Below are 16,912 nucleotides of genomic sequence, written 5' to 3' on the forward strand. Positions count from 1 at the left end.
GTGTGACCTACAGTATTCATTTGGAATACAAAGAAAGAGCTGGATTTTCCATCTGGCTTTGCTTCCATCTTGCCATACAACTCCAAGAAAATCATCTGTCCTCTCAATTTCTTTGGGGAAAAAAATTAGTTTCCCTATCATTAGTAGTCCTTTGTGGGGAAAAAAAAATTTACATCTCCTGTCAGTACAAACATTCTATGGTCCCTAGAAGCAAAGAGTTACAGTCATATATTTTTTTCTTTCTTACTTTCTTCTCCTCTCCCCCGCCCCCAACTTTTACTGAGGCATTTGGGGTTAAGTGACTTGCCCAGGATCACATAGCTAGGAAGTGTTAAGTGTCTGAGGTCATATTTGAACTCAGATCTTCCTGATTCCAGGGCCGGTGCTCTATTCACTGTGCCACCTAGCTGCCACCCTAGTCATATATTTTCAGAGCTGGAAGAAAGTGCAGAATCATTGTCTAACACAATGAATTACACAGATGAGTGAACTAAGATCCAGACAAATTCTCCAGGATAATAAAGAAAATTAGTGGCAATGAGAACCTCCTGACTTCAGTCAACTAATCAATCACTAGAAAATGCTTACTATGTTCCAGGCACTGTGCTAGGCTTTGGAGAAACAAAAATAAAAAGGAAAATGTCCCTTACTTCAAGTAGATTATATTCCATCAAGAAGACAATATGTACATGCATTATTTTACGGAAAATAAATACTAAGTGAATACAAGACAATCTTAGGGGAGAAGCACTGGGAGTTGGAGAAGAGGGGATCCAGTTCAGTGCCCTTTCCATGATATCAACCTGAATACAGAAGATCTAATTCTCTCTCCTCTTCATTCTATATGACTAACTGCCATTAGCTTTTTATTTTATGGAATGAGGAAAGCCCTATTAACCCTCTACTCACATGGATGTCAGGATGAGTATCAACATGTTTGTGAAATGTCATAAGCCACCAGAGAGAAAGACAAGATTTGGATGAATACAATTAAGCTAGAAGGTAAATTGCCATGATTATTTCCAAGATTATAATCCTGGTTACCTCACCTCAGCACACGTCTGAAATACTTCAGCATGATAATCCTGGCCTTGCTGTTCAGTTAATTCCTTTAAATCATGGCCAGAGGAAAACACAGGCCCTTCAGCTGGGAAAAAAAAAAAAGTCCAAAAGAGAGAGAAAAAAAGAGAAATATAAAAACCAGTCCTAGGAAATTCAGTCTATTTTTACCCTTTGATATTAACCTAAAGATTTCATTGAGTCTTGGGACTTGATTCATTCTGACATCTGCTGGATTGAACAGTTATATATAATGTTATATTATGATAATTGAAGGAGGCAGTTACATGGTTAAGTGGCTAGAGCACCAGGCCTGGAATCAGAAAGATCTGAGTTCAAATGTGACCTTAAAAATTTACTAGCTATATGACTCCAGGCAAGTCATTTAACCTCTATTCATGGCAAAAGAAAATGGTAAACTACACCAGTATTTTTACCAAGAAAACTCCATAGATAATATGGTCCATAGGGTCACAAAGAAAAAGACACAAACTGAACAAAACCAAAATGATATCTAAAAGGTTATATAGCATCTTACACAAAATTAGAATGGAAAACTGATAAAAGTATACAATTATATATTTTTTAATCAAACCCCATTCATTTAATAAAGAGTCTGAAACATGACAAAGATTCATGACCAAGTTTTAAAAAGGGAAAACTAAAATTCATTTTCCAAGACTAAAAGAACCTTTCCTAGACCTGTAACTCAACTCTTTTACAACTAAACTCTTAGGCACAGATGGATTTATAAAGAGAAATGCCAACAAAAACTGCTGTGCCTTTAACAGGACTGCTGTTTGGGCACTCTATTATAAGCAGACAAATGGTCATCAACAAAGGTGACCAGTGACGGAGAGTAGAATGAACATAAAATTAAGAGAAGATCTACAGAGTTTACTTATTAGCTACATGAGCTATATGGGTCTGGTTTTTCATCTGTAAAATGGAGATTAGAAAAAAACCTGCTTTACTAACCTCACAGGATTGTAATGACAATAGAATGAAACAAGTACTTTATGCTTACAAAAGCATTATATAAATGTATTAATATAAATTGTTATCAATAAAGTTAGAAGCATAGAATGTTAAAGCTGAAAGACACATTAATGGTCATCTAAGCCAATTCTCTCATTTTTAAAGTTGAGGTACATGGCCTATGAATCATGACCATTTGACTGGTAACCATAACTAACATTTATATAGTGCTTTAACATTTTTATCAGGGTTTTTGAGTGAATTGCTCAAAGTAACAAAGTTAGGATGAGAGACCTAGTTCTAATGGCAAATTCTCTTTTCAACACTAATAACACCATGACACACAGCTTCCCTAGTTAACATTTTAAAAATAAAGATTGGTGGCTAACCCTATGATGTAAAACAAAACTTAGGGTATACAAAAAGTCATTTAAAAAAAAAGCATATATATATATATATATATATAATTTTTTTTTTTTTTGCAGGAGCAAGGTAGGAAATGAATGGAATTTTTGAGTGACCTACAAATCAATTACTGAAATTTGAGATCATTATTAATGAAACTGCCAATGTACACCATCCAATAGCAAGAAGGAAAAGAAATGTTTTTATTGATCAGTGCTGTAATTTACATCTCAGATAGCACTTTTGCCAATCTCAATCATATTACCATTTTACACATCTAGAAATTAGCATTTAAAAATTCTCCCTCTACATATGAGGGAATTGTCAGATTAACCTTCAAACTGAGGTAAGTATTTCCTGAAACCATTAGAACACTGGGATAGATAAATATACTCTCAAGACCAAACCCTTATTATTAAGAAAATACCTGAAATGATAATGACTCTTAGATCTTTGCTTTCAGCATCATGGAGAATGTCATTTTGGAGAGATTTCAGCATACGCAATGACAGAGCATTTCTTTTCTTTGGATTATTCAAGATAATGGTCCTGTGAAGAACATTTTATAATTACTAGGTCATGTATCCTTCAAAACAAGTTAGAACCCTCCAATTTCTTTTCTAATTTTGGAACTATATATATAAAAAAAAAACAAAAGGGAAAAAACTGATCTGTTATAGTTTAGTTTTTGCAATTTAGAATAGCTGTCAACTTGCTGGAGCCACAACTCCCGTCAAAACAAGGAAAAGAATACTTGAAAGGTGGGGTTGGGTTTATTCTGCCTCTCTTGATTTGTTTCTTTTTTCTCTGGGCTTCCTGTCAAAAACACTGCTGTCACCTCCATGGAAAAGACAAGGCACAATAGTTTCAAAATCATTGTCCTCGGCTGAAAAGCTCCAAGTTTTGTATGACAGTGGCAGGAGCCAGAAAGAATCTGACAAAACTGCAGCTACTTCACCTGATTCCTTGCAGCTGTTTTTCAGAATTAGGTTAGGCAAAGAGTCAAATATGACCGCAACTCCTCCTCTCCCTCCCCTGAGCTCCTATCACCCATTCTGAGGAAAAACAGAAACTGGCACATTTGTCAGGATGCCTCGGTGACAGCATTTCTCATCTCCCTTTTTTGATGTCGTATAATTTGGCAGAATTCTGCTAATGTGTGAAGAGAGAACAAAAGGACAAAATTTATAGTGGGAAAGGCCCTCTTGATAAAAACATCTAACATGCCTTTACATATGCAAATTTGCCTGATCACTGTGCCACGATACCCCATGCACTGACTCTAATCACCTTGATCATCATCCTGTTGGCTATATGCAGAAATAGATTATTATTACTGTTGTATAAAAAAACCAGAACAGAAATCAGCAACGAGTCAAATGTAATTTCACTGTTTCATATTTGACATCAGCCTCCTGCCACTCTCCACCTAGATTTTTTTTATTTTTTATTATTACTTTTTCCTTTCATATTCCTCACTGCAATGTAGGGCAATTTGGTCCCTCCATAAATAACATCCCTTGCTACAGTCCCCATTGGTGACTGAATTAGTCCCAGTGCAATCAGAATAATAATGATTCTTGGGTAGTTCCAGGATGTCATTTCAATTTTGTGGTTCTCTTCAAATGGATATGATGTTCATCCTCTTGTTTCCCTATAAACATTATTTAATTATATGTATAAAAGTTGCTGCACCTATTAAACTAGTTCAGCTCAAATTTCCATTTGGAAGTGCCAAGGGAACTGCCATAGGATCACAAGCTTAGAATAGTTAGGGATCTCATAAGTCATCAAGTAAAATTCCCTTATTTTAAAGATGAGGAAAGCAAGATTTAGAGAGCTTTTTTTTGGGGGAGGGGGTAGGGGGATTTCAAGTAAATGGAAGATATTGGATTTGACCTACAAATACAGTATTTTCTCCCAATGTGTTATGATGCTGCTTGCTGCTTAAAAACATTTCTACTGGAGGAAAAGTATTCTTGTGTCAGGAAACTTCAAAAAGGTTATCACTCTGTTAATGTTAACTTAAAGCAAATTTCAGGGCCAAAAGTCAAAATTTTGGAAAGAATTTAAGGTTCCCCAAAACTCTTGCAATAGGTACTTCTCCCTACTTCCCCTTCCCATTCAGGAGATTACTAACACTCCAAGAACCTAACTGGATAGTAACTATGACTTTATGTCTTATTAGCACTTTGGTTGGTGAATTTTAACTCAGCCTGTTCTGGCCTAGAATGTGAAACTTTTTTTTTTTTTTTTTTTTTAAAGAGTAAGGCATGCAAATTCATTGTGTAGTATTTAGCAGATAATCAATATAGAAGTAATTTCCATGGTTCTGTTCCAAGTAAGCCTCTAAGATGATTTATTACCAGGAACTAGGAAAGGGAAAAGGTTTATCTATCTCAGTAACTTCTGGAGAAAACCTGTTCAATATAGAAGAAAACTTTGCTTTCTGTTAGTTGCCACCTCCACCTGAATTCTGAAAGCCATGGCAGAAAAAAAATTATTTTAGATAACCAATTATAGTATACAAAGTTTGATTGCTCTTGGTTAATTATAATTCTCAGTTTTCTTAGATTTATGTTGAAGTTAAAAATCTTGTAAAGTTGAAGTAGGGTAGATATTTCTATCCTACAAAAGAAAAGGAAATCAACAAACAGTGGTTTACTATTTTGTCTAAAAATCACACAGAGCTTAGCAGTCAATATTGACAATATTGTAGGTACTTAAGGAATACTTAGGGTGGCTCTGTGGATAGAGTGTGGACTTGGAGTTGAGGTCCATCTTCTTGAGTTCAAGTCTGACCTCACACATTGATTAAGTGTTGACCTTGACTAACTCACTTAACCCTGCTTGCCTCAGGTTTTTCTATAAAATGAGCTGGACAGGAAAATGGCAAACCACTCTGTCAAGAAAACCTCAGATGGGGTCACAAAAAGTCATACCACTGAAAAAAATGACCAAACAACAAGGAATATTTGTTGGCTTGGGAAATAACAAATAAGTATTTTTGACAACTTAATTTTTTAAATTTTAAGTTATTTCAAAAATAGAGATTTTATTTTATTTTAATGGTTTATAGCATCATAGAGCTTAGAGCTGGACTAGACTTCAGAAATCAACTAGTACAATCTTCCTTACCAACATGCCTTTAAATTTCAAAAAAAAAAAAATCTTAAAATCAGAAAGTTCAAGTGTTGTATTGGCTGGAAGCTTAACAGATATAATGGCTGCCTCTTCTTTAGTTCCTGATCAACTCTTCATTCTTTCAAAAATATTCAGTGAAGAAAGTGTTTATTCCTTATACTTTTTTTTTATTTTTAGCATATTGCTTATTTTATTTATTACTGGCTGTGTGGTCAATAGTTTCCAAAAATTAAGAGAAAATAAGCAAAACATAATATGAAAAAAAACAGCTGCTAATAATGTTTTTAAAAGGTGACACATTTCAGATTTTTTGTCTTTCAAAATAAATGGAATCTGATGTACCCACTATATTAACCATCATCATCGCTATTATTTTTGTTTTTTTAGTTATGTCCAACTTTTTCTGAATCCATTTGGGGTTCTCTTGGCAAAGATACTGGAAGGGTTTGCCATTTCCTTCTCCACCTCACTTTACAGATGAGGAAACAAATAGGTTAAGTGTCTTATACAGGGTCACAAAGCTAGTAAATGAGGCCAGATTTGAACTCAGGAAGCTGAGCCTCCCTGTCTCTAGATCCAGCACTCTATGTCCTGTTACATCTATCTGCCCATTATTATTAGAGATAACACAAATTTTTATAATCAATCAATAAGCATTTACAATGTGCTGTGTGCCAGATCTTGTGCTTTAAGTTTTTGCAAAATGCTTTCCTTATATTATTCTCCTTTAATTTTCATGAAAACCTAGGAAGGAAGTGATATATTAGTGCCCTTTTACAAATGTAATCACTGAGGATAAGGGGTTAAATGAATTGTCTTTGTTCACATAACTAACAGATCTTTCTTGGACTCTAAAATCAGAGTCAGTCAGTCTATCAGTCATTATCATTTATTAAGCACATACTTATGTGCTAACTATTAGGGGAACAAAGGAAGGCAAAAACACAATCCTTGGTCTAATGGAACTCATATTATAATTAGAGAAGACAACATAAAAACAACTATATATCTACATAGAGTACCTACGTAATTATCTACCTACAAAATGTATACAGTATAATTGGGAGGTGATCTCAGAAAAAAAGCACTGAGAATAGAGAGTGTAAGGGGTGGGGAAAACCGGGAAAGTTCTCCTTTTATACTTCCTATAGCTTTCTTATAAATGAAAATGACTATGGTCTTCATTTTTTTATTATGCAACTTTTCCTTCTTCAAAAAATGTAGTCAAAAGTGCTTGACAATCTTAAAGCCACAGTCAATAAATTGTAGTCCAGTATACTAGTAGAAAACTGTGAAATTCATGAAAATGCTTACATGAATTCCCAAAATGCCTAGTCTGCTGATATGTAGTTGCCAAAATGAGTACATATGTAGGGTTACTGGAATACAGGGCATGGGACTGGCTGCTAGGAACAGACACAATATAGTGATATGATGGGGACACAATTTCTAAAAAGGAAACTAGATTTACAAAAAAAAAAAAAAAAAAAAAAAAGATGATGTGCAAGTTGTATAACGGAAGAGAAAAATGTTCCAGTTCATTTGTGGTATCCCTAGGTTAGAGCCTTTAACCCAATCATTTTGTCACCACCCAGATGCCATGCCAGGAATTAAGCTTATGATCTTTTGTAAGTACAGCAGGGATCCAAGCTAATGAATACACAGAGGGAGTAGAGATATTCTGCGTGGAGGAGTTAATATGCCTTCCCTTTTACATTAGTTTATTAGCTCCTTGGTTTTTGTGCTTTTTAAGAGAACCATATGCAACTATTTCTATTCATATAAATGTATTGGTAGTGAACTATACCTCATGTCCCCAATAGTGGAATGTAGGGGGACTATAACTAGTTGTGCAAAGGGTATATTTGGGAGGGAGGATTTCCTTCAAGAGTCTAAAATCCCACCTTCAAGAAGCTTTTTCCGATCTCATGAATGCCTTTTCCCTGAGATAACCTCCAATTTATTCTGTAATTATCTTCTTTGTACATAGTTGTTTGTGTGTTGTCTTCCTGTGTTGTCTTCCCTATTACATTGTGAGCTCCTTGAGAATTGTTTTCAGTTGTGTCTAATTCTTCATGACCTCATTTAGAGGTTTTCTTGGCAAAAATACTGGAGTGATTTGCCATTTCCTTCTTCAGGTCATTTTACAGATGAGGAAACTGAGGCAAACAGGGTTAAGTAACTTGCCCAGGGTCACACAGTTAGTGACTGTCAGAGGGCACATTTGAACTCACAGTTTAATGACTCCAAGCCTGGTGCTCTATCCAGCATCCCACTCAGCTCCTCAGGAGCAGGGACTGGTTTCTCTGCAAACTCCCTTCCCCTCCCCCCATCCTCAGTGCTTAACATAATGCTTGACATTTGGTAAATGCTTAATAAATGCTTGCTGGAAAACTGAGTGGTGCAACTCTGTGTGTGCAGCTGTGTACTTGTAAGCTCCTTAAATGAAGAGTTTTTTAAAAGGATATAGGGGTTGGATGGGAAAGGTGGGGGGCGGGAGGCAGAGAAGAATGTACTATGTATATATTTTATCCTGTTAATTACCCCACAGGCAATGAATCCTTGGTAAAGGGCACAAACCCCATAGTACAGAGCAAGCCCGAGAGTTGATCTGTTGATACTAGTGAACATACTGTACTAAGCCGTGCAAGGTAACATTGTTTTGAAGGACTTCCTGAAAATCACAGGCCTTCCTCTTCCACTTCCACGGTTGTTCAACTTGGCCAGGAAGTACCTACTACTGAGGTCTGGGTTTTGTTTGTTTTGTTTTGTAGTGTTTTCTTTTATTTTTCTTTTTTAAAAAATCTGACCATAGATAGGAGAGGTATTTGCTATTGACTAAACACCCTCCCTTAAATACCTCTAGCATGTAACAGAAAATTCAGGGCCTACCCAAGCCGCAGCGGGCAGTGAATGGCCTAAAACGGTCTCCTTACACGTCTTTTCCACAGCTCTCCCAGATTATAACTACTTTCCAAAGCAGTTACACACATCAGCCTGGCGGATGCCTTAAACTGGCAGCCCCCTGGATCTATTGGTTGGGGGCAAATAATAATCACAATAGCTAACATTTATATATTTTCTTTCTTGAGATTTACAAATCTCTTTATACACTTGCTCCATCTCCATTCCTGAAGAGGAGTGAATTGAAGGAGGAAACCTGCACTGAAACCGGAACAAGCCATTCGGAAAAAGCTCGCTTCTTTTTATGCCTGCCCCTCCCCCCTTACTTATTCCACGCCTGCTCCTGGGCCCACTCAGACTTCTATTGTAGGGGGCAAAGATCTCCCGGAGGCCACCACCCAAGCAAGGACGGAAACTCCCGGCGCCCAGTGGCAGCTGCTCCCTGCGTCCGCCTTTGCCCCAGAAAACGCCGGAGAGCTAGGAGCTGTTTGGGGGGAGGCTCTGCGCCGGCCCCGCGGAGCCTGACCTGATGCCATCCTGCTGCCGGCAGACGGTGAACTGCTGATCGGGCGGAGGCTGCCCGGCCCCGGCGGCTCCCCGCCTGCAGACACCGGAGGCGAGCAGAGCCCGCTGGCAGCGCAGGAGGCGGCCGGGCCCTCGGGCCCAGGGGGCCAGCAGGCTCATAGCGCCGGCCGTTGAACGCGGGAGCACAGCGGCGGGAGAGGGACGTAGACGAGCCGGGCTCGCTGCTGACGCGGAGGCGCTCAGACTTGTTCGGCAGCTCGGCCAGGCGGCAGGGCCAGTTCCCTTACCCTGGCAGAGGACTGACCTCAGCGAGCAAGGCCAGGGGAGGCCCGAACGGGCAGAGCTCTCTCCGCCCAAGGCTCAGATGGGGCGGGGAGGGGGCGGGGCGCAGTTACAAGCATTCCCCCGCGACCCTCCAGCTTAGGAAAAGAAAGCACAGTTGCCTGTTGTTTCTCGACCCTTCCCTTAGACAAAGGAGAGCGAGGTGGGGGGGAAAAGGAACCAGATCTTAAGTCCGGGTACTTTCTGCCTGATTTGTGGTCGCAGTTTGGTTTGCCTTCGATTGTTTGGGGTGGGGGGATGGGGTGCATGTTGCCTGCATCTCCCTCCCACCCCGCCCCCTCTTCTTCCGGCATGAGCAAGGGATTGCTTTAGGATTGCAGTTCCAGCCAGCCAAGCACTTATCTTCGAGAGAGAGAGAAGGGGAGGACAAAGACAGGGACAGCGAGAGGGAGGGAGAAAGAGAGGGAAGTCATCAGTGAGTAAGTGGAAGCGAGGTATGGACATCCACCTGGCCCCACAAATTGTTCTCTTCTCGCCCACTGCAAAATCTACCGTGCGTAGCCCCAAGGTCGTCTGCACGTGAAAATGTAACACAAACAGAGCAACATTTTATTTTTCTCACTTTCACTCAGCTTAAAAGCCTCGTAGGTGCCCACAGGGAAGCTTGTTTTGTTACGGGCATACTGCAGAAGCCTGGTAGAGATTTATCTTTATTTATTCTGAACGCTCTTGGGCCCAAGGTCACTGTCCGATATAGAACGCAGTGTACGTGTGTCTTTAGTCTTAAAGAGCTTAAATTCTAAAGAGGATTTATCGTTCCCAAGACGGTTTTAATATTGTTGAATGAACGAAGGAAAAAATGCCTGGATGGGCGGATCAATGAATGACATTTAAACTTTTACCACAATGAAATTTGAAAAAATTTTCTTGATATTTTAATTTCTGAAAGTGATGCCTTCTTCTTTAGCTGAAAAACGAACCCTTGTAAGGAAGAACTTTAAAAGGGGAAGCTGGGAAGTAGCTCAGCAAAACTAATCAGCCCATCATTCTGATCTGACAGTATATTCAGTTTTCTACAGCCATAGTCCTCTTCCTCTAAGAAGGGAAGGAAGGTATATTTCCACATTTATTTCACGGTCAAGCTTGTCTTTAAGATTATATAGTAAAGGCTTGGAGTCAGGAAAACTGAAGTTCAGACACTTGCTAGCTGTGTGACCCTGAGTAAGTCACATAACAGTCTCATCAATAGAATCCTATAATTTTTAAGGGATTTTTGAGGCCACTGGCATTTTTGAACAATTCATTGAAATGTGTGTAGTCTCCTTGGTATTAGAAAGATTGGCAGTACACTAGGAAACTTATTGAAAATATTAATTGAAATTCATTAGAATGTGAGGTGCTGAAAGCATTAGTGATTGATTAATGTTGGTATCCTATACTCAGTGTTTAGCAGAGTAGCTAGCATATAAATGATTATTGTATATTTAGTGATTTGAGAAATTTTTAATGGGTAATAACTAGGGAAAGAAAATATCTAAGAAAGGACAAAATCTGAATGTAGCTTAATATTACCATACTTTATTTCTTCTTTCTCATTTAAGAAATTTTTCTTGGGGCAGCTAACTAACAAAGTAGATAGAGTACTGGTTCTGGAGTCAGGAGAATCTGAGTTCAAGTCTGGACTTAAATACATGACCCTTACTAAATATGAGACCCCAGAGAAAGCCACTGAACTCCAATTACTTTGTCTCACTTCCTCCTTTCCCCTCCAAAAATTTCTTATCTTTTTTTTTTCCTGGTTATAGCTTTGTGTGGCTCAGAATGGTAAGTGGTTACCATTTAATAAAAATCTGGAGAGATCTCTAGGAGCAAATCAAAAGTTTATTGTACTTTTGAGAATGTGGGGAGGGGGGCTTCCAGTTGAGCAAGCAATAGAAAGGAGGAGGCACCTTTTGGGACAGCTTTTACACTTTAAATAATCCTTCCCACACTGACCATCATCTTCATTAGCTGAAGGTCTTACATTCTAAATTCAGGAACTACCCAAGAAATTGAACTTGGCCAGTAAGTACGTAGTTGCCTATATTTGATTGAAATAGAGAGAAAATGATATCATGGTGAAGAAGGGACCTTGAAACTCTAAAAATCCTTGAAGGAGAAAATCTCCTTCAACTCTGCCTCAGTGAGGGACCCTGCCAAGGGAAAGCAAACAAGACAATTTCATTCTGTTATCTAGCAAAAGGAATTCCAATCCTATTGAATTGAAGAAACTCATAGAGTTCTATTCAAATTCGAGCTCAAACTGAAACCCATTGAGTAGATGAGCCAATTTGGGACTCCACCCAGGAGCTCCCTTTAACTTGTAGCCCAAGCTCCTATTATAAAAGAGCCAAATTAAAATCTTCTCTTTGCAGAAGTTCCAAACATGCCATGCTATGCCAAAGAGTCTCTGCCCACTGGATAATATTCTTTTCCAGTGCTACCCTCTCTTTATTCTCATCTATTTCCCTAACTAGACTTTATGCCTCTCTGTCAGGATTTCTAACCTTACTTCTCAATTATTATAATAAATCTCTTTTATCAAGCTAAGTTTTTGGATCTGTAAATTCCTTTACAGAGAATCTCTGTGCTGCCAGAAGGGAGTTCCCTAAAACTTGCGCTGAATCCCAAGAGGGTGTAGGGGAACCAAACCAGAACCCCAAACCTGCCGCTAGACCTTATCATTTAACTCCCTATTAGAAATCCTAGTCTCATTTTGGTTCCCTAAATCTAGACTTTTATCATTTGGTTCCCTACTAAAGGAAACCCTCAAACCTAAACCTCATCAATGGGAGAATAGCAGGAAGGGGACTTAGGTATGCCCTTGAGTCAGTGCTCAAGGACCTTCAGGTTTATTCCAACTCTGAAGTAGATGAAGCCTTACTCGATTTTCACAACTGTCTTGAGAGATCTCACCTCATCTCATTCATCTTTATAATTATTAATAATCATTTATTGTACAAAGTACAACAGAATATGATGAATGATTCAGGTATGATCAAATAATTATACGGATAAAAGTTTTAGAGACAAGGACATTTTTAACTAAGCACACCCAGGTAAAGCAATGTGGCTACAGTGATGCAACTGAAAGTACTTCAGCACCATAGAATAATAGAGCTGGAGGTCATTGAATCCAACTCCCTCATTTTACAAATGAGGAAATTGAAGCTAGAAAGAGATTGTTACTTGCCCTGTGTCACGGGCATAAAAAGTGGCAAAGTCAGAATTTGAGTCAGATCTTGTGACTCTTGAGTTCAATGCTCTTTCCATTGGGCAATCAGATGTCTCTCAGTTCAAAACAACAAGCATATTAATCTATTTACTTTAGCAAATATTTATTAAACATTCATCCATCTTCAAATTATATTGCTACAGCAAGATAATTGCATACATATGTATGCCTATGTTGGATTTAACATATATTTTTATCATGGTTAATTTATATCGGATTATATGCCATGGGGGGAGAAGGGGAGAAGAAGGAGGGGGAAATGGGAACACAAGGTTTTTCAAGGGTCAATGTTAAACAATTATCCTTGTATATGTTTTGAAAATAAAAAACTTCAATAAAAAATTATTCTGCTAACAAAGATGCACTACGGCCTTCCTATACTGACGAAGCTGTTTGCTACTGATACGGAGACACTAAGGTTCATCAGCACCTGTCCCTATCATCTTGGGACTCAACAGGCTGTGATACATGTGTTCCATTTTAGACTTTTCTTTGAACTTGGATTTCATTTTTTTAATGGCATTATGGTAATGTTTTGTTGTTTACTTGTGTCTCACTTTTTGTGACCCTACGGATTGCAGGTTGCCAATACTGCCTATGGAGTTTTCTTGACAAAGATGCTGGACTGGCCTGCCTTTTCTTTCTCCAGGATATCAGGGCAAATGGAGGGTTCATGCAACTAGTAGTCTCTGAGGCCAAATTTCTGACTCCAGGCCCAGTGCCCTAATTACTAAACCATCTAGCTGCCTCTGTAGCAGCATTAGTAAGTATTAATTAAGCATTAGCTTACCATCATTATATGTTTGGGGAGCATTTGCTGCTAAATGTTGGATAATAAGCAGACACATCACCTTTCCAACCTCTGAAACTGGCTCTTTGAACATACTAAAGCTTCTTGCCCCATTTCTTTTGGGTTTTGTTTTACCCCACAGAAAGTGACTTGGATAGAAAAAAGATACTTGGGATAGTGAGTATTCCATTATTCACACAAACGTCAATATAGCTTGTTATGATGCTAGTCTAGCCCAAAGCAATGCCTGGCCCTTTTCATTCCAGGTATTTTTGGAAGTCTCTTCTACCTCTCATTAATTCTTGTTGAGGCTTCTTGTCATTCCGCTCACCCATCCATTGTCCTATTAATTTATTTTTTTTTCCCTGCACAAACCTTCTCTTTGACACAATTTGATTTCCGGGTTGCTGGCAGGCTTCCACTTGGCTTTGATTTATCTTCTCCTTCTTTTCACCACCTGCATGCCTTTGCCTTACGGATGTGTCTTTGCTACCTTTTTGCTTTTCCTTTTAAGACATGCCGATTGTTGGCAAAACGCTGCAAAAATAATCTGGAATAAAAGACAGTTCTGTGGATCCTGGTGTCTTGGGCTTGATGCAAGAGAAGTCCACAGGGTACAGAAAAAAGAATTGGAAGACAGATTTGTAGATTCACACAATATATTGTTTGAACTTTCTTTTATTGATTTCTAGGCCCCTACAAGACAAGCATATAATGAGATGATTAAGAGGTGTTATGTTAGGACTGGAAACAGTTTTAATGCAGAATCTTTTGGCTCTTGGCTTTCTGATTTTCCAAGTTCTGGTTGCAACTCCTACCCTCCCCACAAATAGAAGGAGGGTGGCAACTGCACTAAACTCCAATGGGCTGATATTTATTCTATGATAGAGTAGAAAGGGACATGGTGGAAAGATGCATAGATTTAGTCAAGAGACGTAGGTCACATTCTGACTTTCCTGTCTTACTATAACTGTGACCAGTGACAAGTCACTTAATGAGTTATAACTTCTCTCTGACTTGTTTTCATCATTTTTAACATGGGAATAATAATGTCTTATTTCAGGATTGTTAAAATAAAAGTGTTTCTTTTAACAGGTTTTAACTATATACAGGAAAAGCCTATAAGGTATTGTCAAGGCGTCTCTTTTTTTATTATTTTCATTTAACAAAACTGAAAAAAGCATTAAAACATTAGTTTTCTTATTTGAGTTCACTAGTCACTATCCAAATGTCTATGGAGTGTTTAACTTTTTGGTAATCTTTGTGGCATTTATTGGGTAAGAAGCACTTTAGTAACATAATGAGTTTGGGAGCAAGGATCATCATGTCTTATCTTTCATTCTTCCTCTTCCCCAGTTCCTAGCATAGTTTGGTGCACATGATTGGTGCTTAATAAGTGGTTATTAAAGGGAATGCTGCCTATTTTGTCTACCCTGGCTGTTTCACAAGCAGTAGAGAATTGATCAATACTTTGTTGCATCTAAGTTACAGAGGCTGCATTGAGTGCACAGTCACCTGCAAAGAAAAAAATCAAGCACCAACACTCCCCCCATTTTAGTTTTGGCTTGTAGTCTTTTCAAGTTGAAGAATTTACCCTCAACTTGAATCTTTTCAATAATGAGATGATCCAGGCTAATTCCAATGTGATGGAGAAAGCCATCTGCATCCAGAGAGAGGACTATGGTCACTAAATGTGAATCACAACATAATATTTTCACTTTTTTTTATTGTTGTTGTTTGCATATCTGTTTTTTCTCTTTTTTTCCCTTTTTGATCTGATTTTTCTTGTGCAGCATGATAAATGTGGAAATATTTTTAGATTTGCTCATGTTTAACCTATATTAAATTACTTTCTGTCTAGAGGAGGAGGAATGGAGAGAAGGAAGGAGGGAGAAAAATATGGAAAACAAGGTTTTGCAAGGGTAATATAGGTTGAAAGCTATCCTTGCATGTATTTTGAAAAATAAGTATTAAATAATAATTTACCACTAGTGCAGTAGTTGATTTTGTTTCCATGTTTGTCCTCATTGAAAGCTTTTGACAACATGACTAAAAACATCATGCTAAAAAACCATGGGAGCAAGCACACAGACAGCCTTGTTTTACTCCACTGGTGACTGGGAAAGCTCAAGAGCATTGTCCAGAATCCAGGCAAGCATGCCATCATAAAACTGCCGTACTGTACTGATGAACTTCTGTGGGCAGCCATAATTTGCCATAAGCCCTCGTGACTGAAAGTATCAGAATCGCTTACATTTGAGTTGTCTTAGGAAGATTTTGAAGGTCATTTGGCAGGATAAGATATCAGACTCTGAGCTTCTTTCTCAAACTACACTGCCAAGCATTCCACCCCTACTGCAGAGAGCACAACTCCACTGGGCTGACCACTTGTTCGAATGCCAAATGTATGCTTGCTAAAAAGATTATTTTATGGAGAACTCACAGAGGACAAGTGCTTACAAGATGGCCAGAAAAAGTGATACTAGGACACTCTCAAGGCCTCTCTTAAGAACTTTAAAATTGACTGCATGATTTGTGAGACACTGTCACAGGACTATCCAGCATGACATGCTCTTATCAGAGAAGGTGCTGTGCACTATGAGCAAAGTAGAGTTGAGTTCACTCAGAAGAAATGTGAGATGTGCAGAACACCTTAAATGTTCATAGGGACTATTTGTATCCAACTTGTGGCAGAGCATTCAGAGCTCATACTGTCTCATCAGCCACAGTCAGATGCATTGTAGCTCAGCTCTAACAGTGATGTTGTTTTAGTCTTTGAGAAGAAAGTACAACAATCAACCAATTAACCCTAATCAATGGCACAATTGATGCCTGCCTACTAATACTCTCCAAGAAGTATATGCAGATGACAGATGATATAAAGTATGTACCTTTTGGCTGATATACAGCAGATCCTGAATTGATGACTAAGTAATGTTTTCTAGATTTCTGTCCATAATCACCATGGAAGCAGCTCACTATGGCTGACGACAGGATAAAGGGAGATTTTTAAAAGAAGTCACCCAGTTGGTTTTGAGGTGAAAGTTGGAGGGGAGAAGGTCTATGATTGTACTTGAGCCCAAAGACTTAGATTGCAGAAAGTAGTTTTCTTTTCCTGTAAATTTTTTTGGGGGAGGGGTGTAGTGGAGTTGTTGATTGGATATGACAATAATTAATACCAAAAAACTGTGGCCATTTGATCCTATATTTCAGGAATGTTTAGACTATCAGAATGACCTTATATTCAAAAGTAGCCAGGGGAAATAACAGAATAAATCATTTTTTGATAATAAAGAAGTAGCTCCTGAATAATCAGCAGCAAACTGGATTTATTTATTATAACATGTCCCAGAGAGCCTGGATCTGTATAAAGAAAAGTTCAAATCATATACTGTGTAAATCTGCAAATCCACCCTCAGCCCCAACACATACAATCCTTTTTCTATATCCTGAAGATGTCCAGGTTCCACATCAAAGCCAGCAAGGAAACAGAGGAGTGGAAGTCTAGAGATTTTATTTTTATTTTATTTTATTCTTTGCCCAGAACACAA

At 38.4% G+C, this 16,912-nt stretch overlaps 1 protein-coding gene across 3 annotated transcripts in view; it reads right to left on the bottom strand.

Moving 5' to 3' along the window:
• The window catches only part of ECHDC3 (enoyl-CoA hydratase domain containing 3), a 57,495-nt gene extending 44,577 nt beyond the window's left edge, over positions 1-12,918 (bottom strand). For 2 of the 3 annotated variants that reach the window (XM_051963647.1, XM_051963646.1), the window contains exons 1-3: positions 9,017-12,918; positions 2,870-2,991; positions 1,050-1,147 (exon numbers count right to left, since the gene is read on the bottom strand). In XM_051963647.1, the coding sequence (XP_051819607.1) occupies positions 1,050-1,147; positions 2,870-2,991; positions 9,017-9,174 (378 nt within the window). In that variant the 5' untranslated portion in view covers positions 9,175-12,918. The remainder of the gene's footprint in view (positions 1-1,049; positions 1,148-2,869; positions 2,992-9,016) is intronic. The other variant, XM_051963645.1, reaches the window with a different exon arrangement.
• Between the last annotated feature and the right edge of the window lie 3,994 nt (positions 12,919-16,912).

Source organism: Antechinus flavipes, chromosome 5 (assembly GCF_016432865.1).
Source record: "Antechinus flavipes isolate AdamAnt ecotype Samford, QLD, Australia chromosome 5, AdamAnt_v2, whole genome shotgun sequence".
Taxonomy (NCBI): domain Eukaryota; kingdom Metazoa; phylum Chordata; class Mammalia; order Dasyuromorphia; family Dasyuridae; genus Antechinus; species Antechinus flavipes.